We start from the raw sequence: 23,339 nt of genomic DNA, 5'->3' as shown, positions 1-23,339 counted from the left end.
GCCGGTGCGTTAATAACTAGTTAAACACGATATACATACAATATATAGATATTCATACATGCATGTATACATGCATACAGACAGACATGCAGATAGAGGGATTCAAAAGGGGGAAGAGAAACAGACTGAGAAAGATCAGGGGTGGAAAGAGAGAGGCAGAGAGAGAGAGAGAGAGAGAGAGAGAGAGAGAGAGAGAGAGAGAGAGAGAGAGAGAGAGAGAGAGAGAGAGAGAGAGGAAAGGAGGGAGTGAGCGAGCGAGCGATGAAAAGAGAGATGTGCTAATCTGAGACCTTTTTACTATGCATTTCTATCATTCTACCATCAAAATTAGTTGTATCCATGTAAAAATGCGCAGTGATTCGTTTGCAACCCTATACCACTAGTTGGTAGTAATGCTAATATGAATAAATGAGAGAGAGAGAGAGAGAGAGAGAGAGAGAGAGAGAGAGAGAGAGAGAGAGAGAGAGAGAGAGAGAGAGAGAGAGAGAGAGAGAGAGAGAGAGATACAATGTATATATAAGCATACACATTTATTGTCCTAATTCACACAAGTAAACAGGATATCGTACAGACTGACATAATTTTAACATGTGGTCGATGTACCGTACACGCATTAGTTAGAACTGCTTTCTTTTAGCGTCCACGGGGCTATGAATAACTCGGCGGCCGAGTCACGTGGCAACGCGGAAGTAAATATGCCGTAAGTCAGTGAATGTATATCTGGCTTTAGCTTGCGCCTGGTTATATTCGATACAGTGTCTCGGAAGGAGAGGAAAGGCACGGAGGGTAACCAGAACATCGCGTGTTTACGCAGAAATCTGCCATCATGCCTGGAATGAAGATAGACAAAGCCAACCCACAGGGTGAGTAATGAGATTAACGTGATTGCATTTCCACTTGTTAATTACTTTTAAGGCATGAATCTTTGGTATCTCTATAATATTCCTATAATAATTTTAAAGGAAAACTTTTATGATTATAAAAGGAAACTCAGTCAAGGACTGTTTTTCGTTGATAAAACAAGTATGTATACGATATTTAGGCTATATTGTAACACACATGTGCATGTATGTGTATATACAACAGATTGGTTCTTTTTGTCGAAATGGAATTCAGCAAAAAACCCCAACCCAAAACGTGTAACGTTTTAATTTCATATAACAATGCATTCACATGCTTTTTCTAGTGTGGGGAAAAACAATACACACAAAACAACAATGGGCCGCACAGTCATGTCAAACATCGTTATCTCGATGTTTAAAGGACAGAACCAAACAACTCGAGATAACGGTGGGACCACATAAATATAATAGTCTTTGGTGGACGTACTGCCATGGGATAATTTTTCGACCTCACACTTTTTCTGGGATGACGAGTTACCGGAGGTCGAGATAACGACGATTGGCTGTAAACTGAATGGATGGGTGGATGAATGAATGAATGAATGAATGAATGAATGGGTGAGTTGTGAATGAATGAGTAAGTGGGTGAATGCTTACCGACACCACATAATAAAAACAATATATATATATATATATATATATATATATATATATATATATATATATATATATATATAATATATCTGTTATCACTATTGGACATAAAGTGCTCAACACAATGTTAGTGGAGCAGGTACACTAACTTTTTAGTATTCACTAATAACTCATTACTCGGAGTTTCAGGCTCCTCGCCTTCATCAGATGAGTGTTTATAATTGTGACAGTTAAGGTGACGTCACGCTGTGTGTACGCGGCGGTGCGCTCCAGACGTCATGGCACGTCAGTCGTGAGACTCTCGGCTTGTTGCTGTGGCGGCATTTTGATATGAGTTCTGTCCTTTTGTTGAGTAGCTTGTCTCCTTTTTCAAATAGTATTGAGAGCTTCTCCTCGATGCACAGGTTGCATTGTCCCGAGCTGCGTTTCCGTGTGTCCGATTTCCTGACGATTTCCCAATTGATGTGATAGGCGGTTTTTTTTCGTTTGAGTTCCCAGATGTATTTTGACAGTTCTGTCTCTTTTTCATAGCGTTCATATTTGAAAGATTTAGTGTGGTTGTTAAACCTCTCCTTGAATGTACCTCCAGCAAGACCTATGTATGATCTGACAGTCTTACCAGATGCCACGTTTGCCCGGTATACGAGGGAGCTAGTTTGGCAGTTGCCGTTCAGGGGGCATTCGTTCTTCTGTCTTCAGTTACAAGGCTTTTTTTGTGCGGGATCGGTTGAGCTCTGGGTGATTTTCGTGTTGTGGCTTTTGATTATTGCTCCGAAGTTTTTCATGCAGCTGTAGCTGATTTTCAGGTTGTTTCTGTTGAACAATGTGTGGTACTTGTGATTACTTGGGAAATGCTTGGATATCAATTTGATGAACACGCTACCGACGTTTGTCTTCACATTCTTGCTGAATGGGGGGTTGAACCATGTGATTTTTCTGGGTCTTTTCCTTTTCTTTGTGTCTGGTTGTTCTCTATGTTTAGGCGGGTCGTATTGGATGTTTACTGTGTAGCCACTTGCCCTCAGCGCTTTGTTGTACCCTAGTGCAGCTTCCGCGAAGTAGTCTTCATGGGAAGACAGAAGGGAAATTCGTTTGCCGATTGATTTTGGTATTTGCTTCGTGATTGCGGGTGGGTGGTTTGAGCTGACGTTGATGTAAACGGGTTCGTTGTTGGGTTTCCTGTAGGGTTTGTGGGAGTCAGTTTCAAGGTTCAGGGTGATGTCCAGATAGTTGACTATTTTCAGGTTGGTCTGGATGGTGATCTTTAGGCCAAGATCTTTGAATATTTTGATGAGCATTTTCCTCATTCTGTCTGCTTGGCTTCCTGAACTTCTGCGTAGAACTGCTAGACCGTCATCTCTGTACAGTCCGACGTTCATGTCGGAGGTATTTGTTTGAATTGTGTGTAGGATGAGGAGTCCTACTAGTTCGCACACTTCCGCTCCATCATATCCGCCCATGGTGACGTCGAATGCATTGGGAGTGTAATTTTTCACCCATGGCTGTTCTTTGTTGTCAAAAAGTAGTGATTTTCTTGCATGCATGATAGTTGTGTATTCTATATCTGGGATGACTGTATATTTCTTCGCCCATTTCAATGCCTTGTCGAGTAGTTCAGGTGTTATGGAAGGGTAGAAGTCCACAATGTCGAATACGAGGAAGGATAGTTCTTTTTTATCATGCAGAGCTGAGAACCATTCAAGTACAGCGGGAGTGTTTCTCCATTGGTTCATTTGCGTCTTGAGTCGTGTTTCACTGTTTATTCGGTCTAACATAATTTTGCTGATCCTACCGATTTCGCTTTTTGCTGGATTGATGAGTCTGCAACTTGGATTAGTGGCAAAATTGTCCTTATGATCTTTCAAGGTGATGAATGCTCGGGTCTCTGCCATCTTGTCTATTCTGTCACGTATTCCTAGGGCATTGCTGACGTACTCGAACTCTGTGTTGATATCTTCGATTGTTTGGTCGTCTGCATGTTTGTACTTCGTTGTAATGTTTTCTGTTAGCATTTTGTCATAAGTGTCCACTTCTAACTTGTAGAAGTTTCTAGTCTTGTCTGCAGGTACAAACACTTTTTTGGAGTTGTTTATATGCCTTATGTCCTCTTTCATGGTGTTCTGGAACTGGTCATATGCATTCTTGAACTGTATGGTCTCAACCATGTGTAGCATGTCCTTTTCGAAGGGTGCTAAACCTTCTATTTGTGGGGGTGTTTTCCTGGAGTTAAGTCCGAATTTGCTATCTTTGTTCGGTGTTGGGTCGTCATGGTTGCGTTTATCATCGTTGTTCTTTTCAAAGAAGAAAGCTTTCCATCTCATACGCTTTATTACACTTTCCACTTTCTCAAGCAGTCTCTTTAAGTATTCCTTTCGTGTTGGTAAAGGAATGTTTTTTGTGGTTCTACAAGTTAGAAGTGGACACTTATGACAAAATGCTAACAGAAAACATTACAACGAAGTACAAACATGCAGACGACCAAACAATCGAAGATATCAACACAGAGTTCGAGTACGTCAGCAATGCCCTAGGAATACGTGACAGAATAGACAAGATGGCAGAGACCCGAGCATTCATCACCTTGAAAGATCATAAGGACAATTTTGCCACTAATCCAAGTTGCAGACTCATCAATCCAGCAAAAAGCGAAATCGGTAGGATCAGCAAAATTATGTTAGACCGAATAAACAGTGAAACACGACTCAAGACGCAAATGAACCAATGGAGAAACACTCCCGCTGTACTTGAATGGTTCTCAGCTCTGCATGATAAAAAAGAACTATCCTTCCTCGTATTCGACATTGTGGACTTCTACCCTTCCATAACACCTGAACTACTCGACAAGGCATTGAAATGGGCGAAGAAATATACAGTCATCCCAGATATAGAATACACAACTATCATGCATGCAAGAAAATCACTACTTTTTGACAACAAAGAACAGCCATGGGTGAAAAATTACACTCCCAATGCATTCGACGTCACCATGGGCGGATATGATGGAGCGGAAGTGTGCGAACTAGTAGGACTCCTCATCCTACACACAATTCAAACAAATACCTCCGACATGAACGTCGGACTGTACAGAGATGACGGTCTAGCAGTTCTACGCAGAAGTTCAGGAAGCCAAGCAGACAGAATGAGGAAAATGCTCATCAAAATATTCAAAGATCTTGGCCTAAAGATCACCATCCAGACCAACCTGAAAATAGTCAACTATCTGGACATCACCCTGAACCTTGAAACTGACTCCCACAAACCCTACAGGAAACCCAACAACGAACCCGTTTACATCAACGTCAGCTCAAACCACCCACCCGCAATCACGAAGCAAATACCAAAATCAATCGGCAAACGAATTTCCCTTCTGTCTTCCCATGAAGACTACTTCGCGGAAGCTGCACTAGGGTACAACAAAGCGCTGAGGGCAAGTGGCTACACAGTAAACATCCAATACGACCCGCCTAAACATAGAGAACAACCAGACACAAAGAAAAGGAAAAGACCCAGAAAAATCACATGGTTCAACCCCCCATTCAGCAAGAATGTGAAGACAAACGTCGGTAGCGTGTTCATCAAATTGATATCCAAGCATTTCCCAAGTAATCACAAGTACCACACATTGTTCAACAGAAACAACCTGAAAATCAGCTACAGCTGCATGAAAAACTTCGGAGCAATAATCAAAAGCCACAACACGAAAATCACCCAGAGCTCAACCGATCCCGCACAAAAAAAGCCTTGTAACTGCAGACAGAAGAACGAATGCCCCCTGAACGGCAACTGCCAAACTAGCTCCCTCGTATACCGGGCAAACGTGGCATCTGGTAAGACTGTCAGATCATACATAGGTCTTGCTGGAGGTACATTCAAGGAGAGGTTTAACAACCACACTAAATCTTTCAAATATGAACGCTATGAAAAAGAGACAGAACTGTCAAAATACATCTGGGAACTCAAACGAAAAAAACCCGCCTATCACATCAATTGGGAAATCGTCAGGAAATCGGACACACGGAAACGCAACTCGGGACAATGCAACCTGTGCATCGAGGAGAAGCTCTCAATACTATTTGAAAAAGGAGACAAGCTACTCAACAAAAGGACAGAACTCATATCAAAATGCCGCCACAGCAACAAGCCGAGAGTCTCACGACTGACGTGCCATGACGTCAGGAGCGCACCGCCGCGTACACACAGCGTGACGTCACCTTAACTGTCACAATTATAAACACTCATCTGATGAAGGCGAGGAGCCTGAAACTCCGAGTAATGAGTTATTAGTGAATACTAAAAATTTAGTATATATATATATATATATATATATATATATATATATATCGTCTGTTGGGTTTCAAACAAAGTAAGGTAGGTCCATAGCATAATAAACCACATGGTCACTATAAAAATTAGATATAGCTATACTATTAGTTCAAATTGCAAAACACAGTACATCGCCGGTACTATATGCAGTGACATGTACAAGACAGTGCATAGAATATTAACCTTTCATTACCAGTCTTGGAGTAGTGGGTTGAATAAGCAATCCATACAATCAAAATGATTATGTTTCAATGCATTAATTTTACGACTGAAACAACAAGAATGTCATATTTATCTGATTGTTATTTACATAAAGTTATGATCAATGTAATGTAAACGCTCTATATCGTAGTATATAAGAACAAATTGTAGTTTTTACAAATAAGCCCGTGTTAAATTGCGACACTATATTATATACGTATGATTTGATGCCATGGACTGTTTTTGGTACTAATTGGGTACCATAACTATTTTGTAGTTTTGAATGTTTTACTCTCTATATTTGCTTATTCAATCGTTCTTTTTGTTTTCCCGTCTCTATCTCTGTCTTTCTCTGTTTCCTTTCCTCGCTCTTGCTCTCTGTCTCTCTCCCTCGCTAGATCACTCTCTGTATCTCTCCCTCTCTCTGTTTCGCTCTCTGTTTCTCTGTCTGTCTGTCTGTCTCTGTCTGTCTGTCTGTCTGTCGGTCTCTCTCTCTCTCTCTCTCTCTCTCTCTCTCTCTCTCTCTCTCTCTCTCTCTCTCTCTCTCTCTCTAAAAAGATGTATGCTTATATCCTGGTATTTTGTTCTGTTTTGTGTGAGAAAGCTACCCCGCCCCCCCCCCCCCCCCCCACCCCAAAAACAAACAAAAAACAACAACAACAAAAACAAACACCCGTAGAATATGACCGTAAAACCAGGAAGACTTCAGGGTCACGGCGAAAAAACCAGTAGTAGTAACTAGTTTGGTTGTTTAGTTTCCTTATACACAGGAACAAATTCAGGAACATTAAACCCGCTAGACCAGTTCATGGGCTATACGTGTATGCGGGTCATTATGTACATAACATTATTTACATAACAGATAACTGCTTTAAAAATGTAGCAATAGAAATACTTACCTTTTATGACACCCAATAGCCGATGTGTACATTTATGCTGGAGTGTCGTCAAACATTTATTCATCCATCCATCCATCCATCCATCCATTCATTCATTCATTCATTCATTCAATAAAAATACACAAATAGAAAAGAAACCCCACAGAAGACACCTAAACAACAACATCTATACTCTAGAACGTTTGATATTCAGTCATATTATTTTCTTTTTAACAGAACGTCTAGAATAACACAACCGTATATAGCACGATTCAAATTGTTATTACAGTGAAACCCCTCTAAACCACCGGACATCCTTGGGACCAAGGCAAATGTCCGGTTTTAAGAGAGATCCAGTTTAGAGAGGTTAAGTTGTGTCTTGGTTTTTAAAAAGGGACTCTGTAAAACATCCGGTTTGAGGGGAATTCTGGTTTACTGAGGGTCCGGTTTTGAGAGGTTTCACTGTACTATTAGCTCTACGGCTATAGAAGCACAATGCTCGTGTTATAATTTTCATCAAATATATGCTAAAAAAAAAGCCCACATAGATATGATCTACATAAGTTGTCCTCTGAAGAAGGAAGTTCGTGAACAGGGGAATACCCGATCTAGTACGAGAATCAAATATAGACACGTACACTTGAAATGCATGTTCGTCTGCTGAACATTAAAGAGGCAGGTTCAAAGTTGCATAATGACCAGAAATATTTATTTATGTTTCTTTTGAAATGTACAAATTATACTGTGAACTACATTGCCACAAACATGCATTCATATAATTTCGTTTACCACGTGTGCTACTTATGCTAGTCGCTGTCACGACGATCTCACGATTTTTTATTGTTAATCTGAGCGCACCCGTCGTAAGTCGGGGAAATTGCAACGCAACTGTCGAGTTAGCCAACATCGTCGTGACAGTTGATAGTCTGAGACTAGCATTATATTACTGCGAAATATAATAATGATGACTGACACATGTTTGAGAATGCACCTTTAACAAAATATCATTTATGTATATATATATTAAACAATGGGTACTAAAATCTAACGATCAGTGAATCTTTGTCATATGCATATAAATTGTTGTAAGGCACCACCATAGGCACACGGTGTACGATTTGTCGATATTGCTGAGCTGTGGCAGATTACAAATAATATTGTATTGTTCTTTTCAAATTGCATACCGGTGCACCAACGGAATGTTTTATTTAACGACAACTCGGCACATTATAACTGACGGCTATTTGATGTCTGACTTATTACGGCTGTTTTGACACTTAGTGGGTGGCGGGATTTAACACAATCGGTTGAGTGCTCGCTTAAGATGCTTGCGTTGCATGATCGAACCACCGGTCGATCCATTTAGCTGATTGGTTTTGTTTCGTTCTTATCAGTGCACCACAACTGGAAAAAGGCGTGGTATGTGCTTTCCTGTCTGTGGAAAAGGAAGGAAGGAAGGAAATGTTTTATTTAACGACGCACTCAACACATTTCATTTACGGTTATATGGCGTCAGACATATCGTTAAGGACCACACAGATATTGAGAGAGGAAACCCGCTGTCGCCACTTCATGGGCTACTCTTTCCGATTAACAGCAAGGGATCTTTTATATGCACCATCCCACAGACAGGATAGCACATAGCCTTTGATGTACCAATTGTGGAGCACTGGCTGGAACGAGATGTCTGTGGAAAAGTGCATATAAAAGATGCCTTGCTGCATTAGAAAAAAATGTAGCAGGTTTCCTCTGATGAGTCAGAATAACCAAATGTTTGACATCCAATAGCCGATGATTAATTAATCAATGTGCTCCAGTGGTGATGTCGTGAAACAAAGTAAACTTCTTCTTTTCTTTTTGACACTTGGTTTACAGTATAAACGAGAAAACTCACTCTGCCACAGGTTACATCAACCAAATACGAGCAAGCGCTATATATTTTATATTATGCCCTTTTCAGTCTGATTAAAGTCAGTCCACCAGTAGACCAGTCGAGCTGATTTCAATCAGATTGTGCGCCTTGTCACACACAAGGAAGCAAATAGCACAGTCGTTTTGGACCTTTAGTAGTCCAGTCCTGGGGAACTAATTGAAAGGGGGGGGGGGGGGGGGGGGGGATATGAATTGGGTCTACCAAGCCCCATGCAAGCGTTCTACCACTAAGCTACTACCCTGGGATCCCCACACGATTCCCCTGTAACTGTGCTCAGAAGGCTGGAAATGTCGTATTTTATTCCCTGAAATTCAACATCATGACAATCCCCACACCAACACCCACACCCACACACACCCACACACACTCAGACACACACACACACATACACACACACACACACATACACACACATATATACACAGGCACACATAGACACACACACACAAGACACACAGACACACACGCACACAGACACACACATACACACACATACACATACACACACATACGCATACACACACATACACATACACACACATACGCATACACACACATACGCATACACACACACACCTGTATATTTTGACACTTGGCTTAGAAACCCGCTGATTCTTTGCACCTCTCACGGACAAAATACTTGAACACCACGGCATTCGATTCGATATACCAGTCGTGGAGTACTAGTTGAAGAGGGAACCCCAAATTGGAATTATTCACCGATTAGATATCGAGTCTCCGACTGATAGCAATTGAAACGAGCATATGAATGAATGAATGTTTAATGACAACCCAGCACGGAAAACTCATCATCAGTCAGTGGTAAATAAATTAATAAAAACCAACTGCGGTACAGATGGGGGCAATGGGTCAATTGATTAATTATCAGTGAGTAGCAAGAATGTTAATGATGAAGGGCTATGGCTGACCAAATAACACGAGAACAGGATTGATATATCTGATTATAGATGCTCGTTCGCGCCTCACAGTAACATGCACTCTTGAATTGGAAGTACGACTGGTGTACAATCTCTGTAATGCATATATCGATTCAGTGGCATTGCCGCTGGAAGGAATTTGTTATGATGGCCACGATTTTCGTATTAGAGGGGTTGGGGGATAATACTCCAAGAATTGGATAGGAAATAGGAGCATGACCTTTGTGGATATATCCGTGTTTAGCGGTGACCTTAAGTACATTTTGTATGAATATCTGAAAACATGGAATAACAACAAAAAACATCCCCCCAAAACTAAAATGAAAATAAATAAAACATTACCACCAACATAACCATCACCTCCACCACAACCACCACCACCACAATAACAACAACCCAAACAAACTATATAAAAAACATTTGCAAATTTTTTTATCTATATTTATTCACTGGATTCGCGCTTGAAGCGCTTACCAGAACATCAACAACAACCTTGTGATCAGTTTAAAAACATCCACCGATGTGTTGGCATCAGTCCAGGGTTTTGATGGAGTTGTGGGATGTCTGGTTCAGAACAATTTACATTGTTAGCAAGATGGCCACGGGGTTCAGTGAACTAATCACAAAAGGGGCAACCAGGCAGTCACTCATTTATCATATCTTTATTTGTAATACTGAGTGTTTAATATAATATTGGACTTTGTATAACCCCGTATAACCCCAGGATCTGGCTCAGTCGGTAGAGCGTTCGTCTGATGTGATTGAGTCATAGGAGTAAAAGTTAAAATTTGTTTCGTTTAACAACACCACTAGAGCACATTGATCAATTAAACATCGGCCACTGCATGTCAAACATTTGGTAATTCTGACACGTAGTCATCACAGGAAACACGCTACATTTTTCCTAACGAGCAAAGGGATCTTTTATATGCTCTTTCCCACAAACAGGAACGCACATACCACGGCCTTTGACCAGTTGTGGTGCACTGGTTAGAACGAGAAAAAACCCAGTCAGTTGAATGGATCCGCCGAAGTGGTTCGATCCTGCGACGCAAGCAAGCACCCCATCAAAGAAGGAAGGATGGAAGGAAGATATATTTTATTTAACGCAAACATTTTTGTATGGTTATATGGCGTCAGACAGGTCACGAGAGACGAAACCCGCTAACGCCATGGACAACTCTTTTTTAGAAGCAGCAATGGACCTCTTATAAGCATCATCCCACATATAGGGTAGTACATACCATATAGGGTAGTACATACCACTGTCTTTGTTACACCAGTTGTGGAGCATTGGTTGGAACGAGAAATAGCAAAACGGGCCCACCGACCGGCATCAATAGCAGGTGCGTGTGTAGGGGAGGGTTTCGGAGATCGACCCCCACCCCTACTGCTCTAGCGAATTTTCATTCCCCTCCCCCCCAATATATTTGTGTTAGGGAGTATGACTCGACCCGCTCCCTTTGAAACATTCTGGACCCCCCCCCCCCCCACACACACACCCCTCGGCGGACCAGTAGGTGTTTTCCCGTCCCAACCGGTGACACACATGCCTGATACATTATAAACCGTGGTACATGCTGTCCTGTCTGTGGGTAAGTGCATAAAAAGATCCGTTGTTTTTAATTAGAAAATGTAGCGAGTTTTTTCTGAAGACTGTGCTGCAATGACCAGATGTTTGACATCTAACAGCCGATGATTAATTAATAATATGTCCTCTAGTGGTGTCGTTAAACAAAACTTTTTGTTTTGTTTAATCAAGAACCCCGTTCTGTTAGAAACACAGTAATAATAGTTGTTTACCATTGGTAAGTCTAGTCCCGATATTAGACCTATAATTTTTCACGCTGCATTTAATGTTTCTGGCAAACAGGATAAAAGAGAAGAAAAATGTATTAACCGTGATAAGAACCGCCAAATGCATTGTAATAAAATAGGCTTTATTTATATAGCTTTGAATGTGTCCCAAAAATACACTTAATCTGAAGAGTATTCAGTTTATAGTCTAATAAACTAAAACGGACACCTTTGCTAAGCAACCACTTGCCTTAAAAAGTCAGTGTTCATAGCATATAGTATTGACATTATTATGTAGCAAAGTTTGTTTTGTGTAACGACACCACTAGAACACATTCATTCATTATTCATCATTGGATGCCAAACATTTTGACATTTGGTATATAATCTAAGAGAAACCCGGCTATATTTTTCCAATACACAGGACAGCACATAACCCGGTCTTTGATATATCATTCTTGTGGCACTGGTGGGGGACGGGGAAAACCCCCAAATGTCTTCGCCAATGGGGTTCGATCCAAACACCCTCTAGCGCAATATTGTCTGGGCTAAATTTAAATCCCGTCATTATAATTGAAGCAGCCATGTCTCAAAATGTAGTATTTTGATACTCCTCTCTGGGGTCTTCTGAATGTGACTTTCATTGTGTTTATGTAACAACCAATGCTGAGATTCGAACCACGGACTATCTGTGAATGAGTTCAGCGCTCTGCAAACTGGATTATCCATTAGCTACTACTGGTAACATTGTAACATTTATAAAAATCTTATTTGGGTTGATCGATCTAGGATCGATTCCCGTCGGTGGGCCTATTGGGCTATTTCTCGTTCACAAAGGCCTGTCCGTGGGATGGTGCATATAAAAGATCCCTTGCTGCTAATCGAAAAGAGTAGCCCATGAAGTGGCGACAGCGGGTTTCCTATCAATATCTGTGTGGTCCTTAACCATATGTGTGACGCCACATAACCGTAAATAAAATGTGTTGAGTGCGTCGTTAAATAAAACATTTCATTTTATTTGGGTTGCGATATATTTACATTAACTTTGTGCTGATTTGTTTGTATAAATAAAATAAAATAAAATAAAATAAAATAAAATAAAATGAAATAACTTTCAACTACTCATACAGGTTAGGTAACATAAGGCCGGAGCATTAAATAATACGTGTAGTTAAACATGCATTTATTTTATTTTTGTTGAGGCTTCGAAGGTGGTGGTGGTGGTGGTGGTGGGTTTTCCTTTCACAGCAATGCGACATGCGTGTCTTGTGAAACATGTATCACACGAAACATGTAGCGTTCAGGATGCAGCAGCCAACATGACGAATGTCGCAGCTGAAAGTAAAGACATTCCTCTAACATCCATTGTAACGGCGGTGTCAAGTGACTGGAAGTAATGTTCTCGCTGTGTGGGACTCCGACTCGGGGATTAGCCCAACACGGTTTCAGCAAGATTTACTTCACAGTCAAAGCGTGGTCTATTTTCAGCATTGTCACGTTTACGTACACTCGCGTTTGTTTTGTTTTTCTTCTGAACTTTCTCTTATATAGCTTTTAAAGGCATATTGTCACAGACCCTTGACCTATTAAATAGCCTAACAAAGAATTATCTGAACAAAAATATATTTGATTTCCCTCTAAATGTACTTCATTGAATATATCTATGTAACCACCATACTCCACTTATTAATGATATTTGTGAAAATAATTGAATTATGGCAATGGTCTATAATTCAAAAACTAAAATTGCCATGAGGGATGACATGGATTTCACTCCATCATGGTTCAATTATAATGATGCGATAGCTAGATTTGGGTTTTAAAAATTAATGTAATTTTCATTTATTATCTATTTTTAGAGAAATAAGGTTCTTAAATCCGTGACAGTATGCCTTTAATGTATCAACGTCTGAGGTTGAACATCACTATCACTTTTGTACGGAACCCCGGAGAATAATATTGTGAGGAAAACAATAATAATAATTTCACGTCTGTCATCTCCGTACTTTTGCATGCATTTCAAAGCAATTTCTAGGTCAGAATAAAGTATGTGAAAAATAGCATTTTTTTTTTTAAAGAAACACGTGACAGCTATTAAAAAAGTGAAGTTACTTGGTAATTGAAATGCAAAATATCAATATTTATATCGATCACGGAAATCTGAAGTTACCCCGTCGTATTGCTTTGGTTTGTTTTGTTTTGTTTAACGACACCACTAGAGCACATTGATTTATTAATCATCGACTACAGGATGTCAAAGATTATTTTAGTAATTCTGATATATAGTCTTAGCGAGGAAACCCGCTACATGTTTCCATTAGCATAAAGGGATCTTTTATATGCACCATCCCACGGGCTTTGATATACGAGTCGCACTGGCCGGAATGAGAAATAGCTCAATGGGCCACAGACGGGGATCAATCTTAGACCGACCGCGCATCAGGCGAACGCTTTACCATTGGGACGTTGCGCACGGTATTGCGTCAGATTTTTAAACCCGGGGTTCGATCACCGTTTTTCGCATTTACAAAAAGAACTGACGCAACGCAAAAATTGAAGCGTTTTTAAAATTGCCATTTTTTCTTCTGACGTTACGTAAATTAGTAGCAATACCGTGCGCAACATCTGAGCTACGTCCTGCTAAACTAGCGGTGTTGTAAAAACATCGGGTTATACCGAAAATGAGCCATGAAACGTACCATTTTCTTCAGTTAATACTTTGATGTAGGGGTTGTAGTACTGATATTTATGGGTCATAGTTTGGTTGATATATTGCATATAGTGTTTTTAAGCACAAACATTAACATGGTTAACATGGTCACCTATGGGATTTTATTTGGTATAGTACAACCTAGAATCGACTCTTTTGGTGGATCCGATATTAGATTATTTTCACTGTGTTACGCAAATGTATAATCAAAGACTGGGAGTGTGAAGTAGCCCATTTGTAAAGCGCTCGCTTAATGCGTGGCCGGCCTATGATCGACCCTGTCGGTGGGCCAATTGTACAATATCTCGTTCCAGCCAGTGGTATGTGCTATTTTGTCTGTGGACTAGTGCACATAAAATATTCCTTGCTATTAATCTAAATGTGTAGCGGGTTTCCTCTCTAAGACTACATGTCAGAATTACCAACCGTTTCACATTCAGCAGCCGATTATTAATAAATTAATGTGCTCTACAGGTGTCGTTAAGCTAAACAAACTTTAAATCAAATACTGTAGTATGTGCTGTCCTGTCTGCTTTGATTTTCGCATTCTTTACCTGGGGTAGCAATAATAATAATTATTGTTTTTATGTGCTATTGTTATTATTACTGTGTTTTGTAATCTTATTTCTTTTTTTATTTTATTTTTTATTACAGGTGGAAAAGTGTTGGGGGAATACTTAACTCGTATGAACGCAGAACTTGATGAAATAAACAAGGTATTCAACAATCTTGTGTGCAGACTTAATATTTCAAGTTTAAAAAACTAGTATTTACCATCACAGTATAATATACCAACATAATAGAAATCGGGGGAAGGGACGGAGTGGAGGGGTGTGTGTGTGGGGGGGGGGGGGGGGCTGTGCCTCTCCACTTGAAAACCAAAAGATTTACCTTTTTTTCCTATTGTATAATTATATATAAAAACCAAAACAAAATGTACTTGTCCACACACACACCCCTCTTCATTATAGCGTGTGTTCCCACTTCACAAATCGATCGTACGGGACTGTATGTACCAGGATAGGTAACATATTACATGTTACAAATGTATCCCCTTTCCAATTAATATTAATATTTTTAAAATCTGTATTCAATGTTTCATTTATCCTTTGGTTTTCTAGTGCGTAGATATCTTGTGAGTGGGGAAAATACATATAAAAAAGCCCCAGCTGCGTTAGGAAAAATGTAGCGGGTTTCCTCTGATGACTACGCGTGAGGGTTACCAAATGTTTGACATCCAATAGCCGATGATTAGCGAATCAATACCGACCTCCGTGGTGTCGTGTTTAAGCCATCTGAGATAAGGCTGGTAAAAAAAGTAAAGTTTGTTTTATTTAACGACGCCACTAGAACACATTGATTTTTAATCTTATCATCGGCTATTGGACGTCAAACATATGGTCATTCTGACACTGTTTTTTAGAGGAAACCCGCTGTCGCCACATATGCTACTCTTCTTTACGACAGGCAGCAAGGGATCTTTTATTTGCGCTTCCCACAGGCAGGATAGCACAAACCATGGCCTTTGTTGAACCAGTTATGGATCACTGGTCGGTGCAAGTGGTTTACACCTACCCATTGAGCCTTGCGGAGCACTCACTCAGGGTTTGGAGTCGGTATCTGGATTAAAAATCCCATGCCTCGACTGGGATCCGAACCCAGTACCTACCAGCCTGTAGACCGATGGCCTGCCACGACGCCACCGAGGCCGGTTATAAGGCTGGTAGGTATAGGGTTCGCAGCCCGGTACCTACTCTCACCTAGAGCGAGGTTTTACGACTCCGTGGGTAGGTATAAGACCACTACACTCTCTTCTCTCTTACTAACCACAACTAACTCACTGTCCTGGACAGACAGCCCAGATAGCTGAGGTATGTGCATGGGCGTACGACCCGGAGAGGCAGGGGGGGGGGGGGGGGGGGGGGCAATTGCCCCCCAAATTCGGGCAAAACAGTGGGAAAACAGTGGACAAAATTCGGGCAAATTTTATCTGGGTAAAGTTTCGGGCAAATCAACCCCTCCAGCCCCCCTAAATCAAAGAGTCCCCATACGCCCATGGGTGTGTGCCCAGGACAGCGTGTTTGAACCTTAATTTGATATAAGCACGAATATAACTTGAAATGAAGTGAATGAATGAATCAATCAATGTGCTCCAGTGGTGTCGTTAACCAAACCAAACTTTACTTTCTAGTGCGTAGTGTAAGCATGAAATAAAACCAGTTGTTTTATCACAGTGTCAATTTGACCTGTTGTTTTGTAAATAGCGGAGTCTTCCGTTCCACTCGTAGTAAATTACAGGAAACTCGTTAAGTTTAACTAGGAATTGTTAGTTTCAAATATCATACAACGTTAAAGTCATATATCTGGTTGCCTGTCTTTCTGTGCGTCTTTCTGTTTGTATGTGTATCATTCTGTCTGTCTTTCCGTTAGCTCGAGTGTCCTCTAGCGCTATTCTCACATATAATTGAATAACGTTAGAGGACACTCAGCTATCTTTCTATATGTATGTATGTATGTACAGATGTCTGTCTGTCTGAATGTGTATGTATGTATGTATGTATGTATGTATATGTATATGTATATGTGTGTGTGCATGTGTGTGTATGTGTTATGTATGTTTGTGTGTGTGTGTGTGTGTGTGTAAGTGTGTGTGAGAGTGTGTGTGTATTGCATTGTATTGTACATGTATGTATGTGTGTGCGTGCGTGTGTGTGTGTGTGTTTTGTATATGTATATGTATGTATCACTGTATGTGTGTATGTGTGAGTGTATGTGTGTGTATGTATGTGTGTGTATGTATATGTGTGTTTATGTGTGTGTGTGTGTGTGTGTGTGTGGTATATGTATGTATGAGTGTATCTGTGTGTATGTGTGTGTGTGTGTGTGTGTGTTTGGGTGTGTGTGTATGTGTGTATGTGTGTATGTGCGTGTGTGTATGTGTGTGTGTATGTGTGTGTGTGTGTGTGTTTGTGTTTCAAAATGGAAACTTAATTTTAGAAGTACTATTCTCAGAGCACAATTGAAATAAAAAATTGCAAAATAAATATAATATGTAATGCATTTTTTTTAGCAATTCCTTGAAGATGAATTCTTTCAAGATGATGAAGATCTTCAAGAAAAATTGGAATCATATAAGAGTAAGTACAGGGCAGATCAAGGGGAGTGTTGACGGTGCGCACCCCCTTTCCCGAACTTAACGGTTCCCAGAAAATGCCTTCTATAACCTATGAATATAATAGATTTATTTCTTTTTTGTATGAAACATATAATATCTTTGGTGTTTCTAAAGGAAGACTTCTTTTAATAATGCATCTTAAACTATTTTGAAATACTTTATATTAGGTGTTTTTTTTTCTTGTTTTTTTTGGCCTTATTTCCTTTTCCTTCTAAGAATCCTACAGACACCTCTGAAATATATTTGCCGTTATGCTTTGTAACAGTTTACAAGGCAAACTATTTGCAATACATTTGCATGCTACATGATTATATGTTTGCTAACTGTTGGCCTTCTCGTAATTAACACTTCAAATTTAATATACGAATTGCTTTATTAATGTTTAAATTGTTCCTTATTTTGAGACCACATTTTACTTTCAGAAACATTTATAGAATACGACATTGACAAATCTGGAGATCTGAGTAAGTATTATATTAGTGTACTTAAAATACACGTTTTAAATTCATTATCTCTCTCTCTCTCTCTCTCTCTCTCTCTCTCTCTCTCTCTCTCTCTCTCTCTCTCTCTATATATATATATATATATATATATATATATATATATATATATATATATGTCTGTCTGTCTGCCTGCCTGTATATATATATATATATATATATATATATATATATATATCTCTCTCAGTGTGTGTGTGTGTGTGTGTCTGTCTCTATCGCTCTGTCTGTCTGTGTGTGTGTGTGTGTGTGTGTCTCTCTCTCTCTCTCTCTCTCTCTCTCTCTCTCTCTCTCTCACTCTCACACACACACACACACACACACACATAATATACACCTAAACACACACACCAACATAAACACATGCACATGCACACCTCTTTTCCCCGTCACGTTGTATATTTTCCTGTCGTCCCATAACGTGATCCATAGACAATAACATGATCCATAGACAATAACATGACCCATAGACAACGCCAAAGACGCACACACATATATTCCCTCTCACAAACATACTCTATTACTACCTTTCTGGTTGCTTCTTGGATACCTATTTGCACGTGTGTTAAGGCCCATTTTGTAATAAACGACTTATTTTGTAATATATACCCATTTTGTAATAACAAAGACCCATTTTGTAATAAAAACGGACCCATTCTGTAATAAAAGTGGATGCCTATTCTGTAATAAAATTTGACCCATTTTGTAATTAAAAACATAGGTGCCCATTTAAAGGCATTTTGTAATCAAAATGGGCACCTACTTTTATTACAGAATGAGTCGTTTTTTATTACACAATTAGTCGGGGTTTTTTGTTACAAAATAGGTATATAACACAAAATTGGTTGTTTATTACAAAATAAGTCTTAAAGGCATTTTGTAATAAAAAATGGGCACCTACTTTTATTACAGAATGGGTGTGTTTTTATTGCACAATTAGTAATTTTTTGTTAGAAAATAGGTACATAACACAAAACTGGTCGTTTATTACAAAATGGGTCTTAACACACGTGACTATATCAGGGTTGTGACTGATTGTGTTGACATGTGTATGTATGTCTATTCAGACATCATGGATATCAAGTACATGATGGAGAAGCTGGGCCAGGCTAAAACACACCTGGAACTGAAGAAGATGATCACCGAGGTGGACACGACGTCCACGGGCGCCATCAACTACACAGACTTCATCAAGATGATGCTCGGACCAAAGTCGTCGGTTCTTAAACTGTAAATATCTTCTAGACATAATATAATTGCATGTTAAGCCAGGGCAGAAATCACACATTCCTTGATAACAGAATTACACAGAATAGAATTAAATATTAGTTCGAATTAGTAGAATTACTGTCACATTAGCTCGTAATATAATTACACATTTATTCGTAATAAAATTACACATTTGTTCATAATAGAATTACACATCAGTTTGTAACAGAATTACACATTAGTTCGTAATAGAATTATACATTTGTTAATAATATAATTACACATTTGTTCGTAATAGAATTAACAAATCACATGCTCTAGAGTGTTGTGTTCGTAGGTCTCCTGTTCATTTCATTTCAATTTATTTTCGTGCATATACCCAATTAAGGTTCAAGCTCGCTGTCCTGGGCACACACCTCAGCTACCTGGGCTGTCTGTCCAGGACAGAGGGTTAATTGTTAGTGGTTAGTGAGAGAGAAAAGGGTGTAGTGGTCTTACACCTAGCCATTGAGTCGTTAAAACCTGCTCGGGGTGGGTGGGTAGGGGTGGGGGAGCCTGTACCGGGCTGCGAACCGTGTACCTACCAGCATTATGTCCGATGGACTAACCACCGAGGCCTCCTGTGTGGCTCTTTAGAAATAGGTTTCAATATAATATAATTATGCAAGGCTGTTTTAACAGTTTCACATCATTCTGACATCTCCTCTTTTGATCTGAATGAATGAATGAATGAATGAATGAATGTTTAACGACACCCCAGCACGAAAAATACATCGGCTATTGGGTGTCAAACTATGGTAATGCAAATAAATAAAGTGATGATCAACATCAATATAAAAATTCAAGGTTTAAACAAAAACAGTGTAAAGAACTGTGCAAAAATACAAATACAAATATCACAGAATTTTACGGACACCGAATTTTACTCTAAACTTCAATTTGTGCTGTATTGGCCATTCTCAAAGAGAATGTTACACCCCTGCACCACGGTGAGGTTACAGCACGCGCAGGGGCCTTTTGATCTGTACTGTCGCATTTCGTAAGGATCTTTTTGCACTCGGGTCCAGTCGACTGCCATACACATATCGGGCTAAATAATGCGTACAATAATAATGGAGGTCGTTATGTGTTACTTAAAGGGACAGTCTTGAGTTTGCTGCAATGTTTAAGATGTTATCGACTAACAGAGATTGTTTAACGACTGTAATTATATATCAAATATATTTTTCTTCATAGAATATTAGTGGCTGTATATTAAATGTTTTTCTGATCGTTCTAGTATTTGAAATCCTAAAATATTCTTTTTCATACTTACGAAATTATTTGTAGACAAAATCCAGTTTACGCTTCTTACAAATATTAAGACGACCAGAAACACATTGAATATACAGACACTGATATTCTAAACAAGAAAATGTATTTAATGGGTATTTTTAGACGTTAACAGATTTTATTAGTCGGAAACATCTTACAATGCAAGAAACTCAGACAATCCCTTTAACACAGAAGTGGCTATATACACGACAGCCGTGTATATAGCCTCGGCTAAGAGGGCTGGCTATCTACATGGCGGTCATATTTTTTGGGGGTGGGGGGGGGGGGGGAAATCCCAGTGTAAAGCCACCACATCCCATCTAAGGTTTTCAGTGTGTACTACGAGTTTTATCTACGAAGGAAGGAAATGGTTTATTTAATGACGCACTCAACACATTTTATTTACGGTTATATGGCGTCGGACATGTGGTTAAGGACCACACAGATATTGAGGGAGGAAACCCGCTGTCGCCACTTCATGTGCTACTCTTTTCGATTAGCAGCAAGGGATTTTTTTTATATGCACCATCCCATAGACAGGATAGCACATACCACGGCCTTTGATTGTCTAGGAAATATATTAAAATGTTTTATTAGTAACAAGTATCAAATATATCATGAAATAAATAATGTTTCTGTTTGTCTTGTAGGATACTGCTGTTTGAGGAAAAGATGAAATCAAAGGAGACGCCAAAAGGTCTTCCCCCAAAGAAGGATTTGTCCATGTTACCGTAAACATCTTACCTTTGTGTGTCTCATCTTCATCATACCTATCACTAGTGATTTGGAGCAGATCGTTACTTGTTATTTATGGATATCACTCACCAGCATCAGAGCAGTGTATAGCTTAAAACAAATTGGCAGTAAAAACAAAAACCAGGGCACAGTTATGTAATAGAGGATCTTCTCGAGCTAAAGCAATGGGGCACTTTTTTTTCCTATTGTCTTCCTATAACGCCTCAGTCTTCGATGTCTGTCCCAGGCCTGCTATGTACGGCTTGTTAATTATCCTTTACTCTCACGTGGTCTGGACTTGGGAGGGGAGGGGAGGGGAGGGGAGGGGAGGGAAGGGGGGGGGGGGGGGTCGAATATGAACATAGCGGACTCTTTTTGTCTACATGGTTTTTTTTTTTAATGGAATAGCCTAATCTTATGATTAGCGTAATATTGTACAGTAAAAAAAGACAAGTTTTTTCATCCGAACCCACACTATGTATGTATGTATGTATGTATGTATGTACGTATTATTTTATAAAATTTAATACAGTTTAAAAACAAACAGAAAAGGTTTGAATTTTTTTTGCCCCCACCCCACTCCTCGCTACGCTACTGGACCATTCTGAGTTTTATAACCATTGTAAACGTGTTAAGCCGAAACAAGCATTTTAATTATTAAAGTCATAAAACGCATGCACTTCTTGCTTGGCGTGTTACGAGAAACAATTATTTAATTTGTTGCTCTTTGTGTTTCATCGAACTTTATTGTGATATATAAATGTTCTTCACATTTGCTTTTTGTGCTACATCGAACTTTAGTGTGATATAATGTTCTTCATATTTTGGGGGGGTCTATGCTGCTAACATATAGTCAGTTCATTTTGTATAATATTGCTTAAGAGTATATAGTGAATTGTGTTGCATTTTTAAATGTGTTTATATATATATATATATATATATATATATATATATATATATATATATATATGTATATATGTTCATGTTTTTATGTTTTAGTATTTTTTTAACAAATAATATGTATATCCAGCATACTTATAGCTAACGATAGATATGAACTCGAGATCCTGTGAATCGTCTGTTGAATTACTCACAATATTTAAATATATCTATTGAATTCGCCTTTTTAATACACATAGAAACGTGTCATGATCATTTGCTCAGATAGGACAGAACTTTTCCAGTTTTTCAGGAACACGCAGTGCCATTGCTGATTTGACTGGTATTTTTTAAAATACGGTTGAAATACTTTTTGGGGTATAAAATGCAGATTCAAATGGATTTTATTATTTATTAAAGTAAGACACTCTGCCCGGTTGTGAAGTTACCAGTTTTCGACCATGTTATTTTGAAACACTTAAATGAAATTTTTTTTAAAAGTTTAAAGGCTTATACGGTCGTTATAGTTTCCGGCATTTAAATTTTGAGTAAATGTACTTATAATACAGTTATAACCGTACATAATATAAGTGGAGTGGCTGTACAAAAAACCCAGCTAAGAAACAATAATATAGTCTTCTCCATTTGGACGAAAATGTAACTTGTTAACATCCATTTATTTCATTTCAATTAAGGTCCAAGCACGCTGTTCTGGACACACAACTGAGCGACGTACCTGGGCTGTCTGTCCAGGACAGGGTTTAGTTGTTAGTGGGAAGTGGTTATTGAAAGAGAAGACGGTTCAATGGTGTTGTACCCACCTATTTAGTCGTTAAATCTCGATCTGGGTAGTAGCCTAGTGGTAAAGCGTTCGTTTGAAGCGCGGTCGGTCTAGGATCGATCCCCGTCGGTGGACCCATTTGGCTATTTCTCGTTCCAGCCAGTGCTCCACAACTGATGTAACAAAGGCCGTGGTATGTACTATCCTGTCGGTGGGATGGTGCATATAAAAGATCCTTTGCTGCTAACCCAAAAGAGTAGCCCATGAAGTGGCGACAGTAGGTTTCCTCTCTCAATATCTGCGTGGTCCTTAACCATATGTCTGACGCCATATAACCGTAAATAAAATGTGTTGAGTGCGTCGTTAAATAAAACATTTTCTTCCTTCCTTCAGTCTGGATAGGAACCGGTTCTGGGATGCGAACCCAGTAGCTATCTAGCTCAGTAGGTAGACTGAGGTGCTTTGTTTCCACC

The 23,339-nt window shown here is 39.3% G+C and overlaps 1 protein-coding gene across 1 annotated transcript; it reads left to right on the top strand.

The window, feature by feature from the left end:
* The first annotated feature begins 699 nt into the window (after positions 1-699).
* Positions 700-22,665, top strand: LOC121370798 (allograft inflammatory factor 1-like). Its single transcript, XM_041496272.1, has 6 exons — positions 700-863; positions 14,931-14,992; positions 17,347-17,413; positions 17,874-17,915; positions 19,016-19,178; positions 21,122-22,665. The coding sequence occupies exons 1-6, from the start codon at positions 827-829 to the stop codon at positions 21,204-21,206; spliced, it is 456 nt and encodes a 151-aa protein (XP_041352206.1). The 5' UTR covers positions 700-826; the 3' UTR covers positions 21,207-22,665.
* Positions 22,666-23,339: the final 674 nt, after the last annotated feature.

The sequence above is a fragment of the Gigantopelta aegis genome, chromosome 4 (genome assembly GCF_016097555.1).
Source record: "Gigantopelta aegis isolate Gae_Host chromosome 4, Gae_host_genome, whole genome shotgun sequence".
In the NCBI taxonomy this organism is placed as follows: Eukaryota; Metazoa; Mollusca; class Gastropoda; order Neomphalida; family Peltospiridae; genus Gigantopelta; species Gigantopelta aegis.
Note: the sequence above shows the minus strand (reverse complement) of the source record. Positions and strands in the feature narration are given on the sequence as shown.

Bases quoted from the DNA above. Each gene is read 5' to 3' on its own strand.
- LOC121370798 (XM_041496272.1), top strand. From the start codon at position 827: ATGCCTGGAATGAAGATAGACAAAGCCAACCCACAGG. The intron at 17,916-19,015 runs GTAAGTATTATA...ATGTCTATTCAG, and splicing joins TGACAAATCTGGAGATCTGA to ACATCATGGATATCAAGTAC. The intron at 19,179-21,121 runs GTAAATATCTTC...TTTGTCTTGTAG, and splicing joins AAGTCGTCGGTTCTTAAACT to GATACTGCTGTTTGAGGAAA.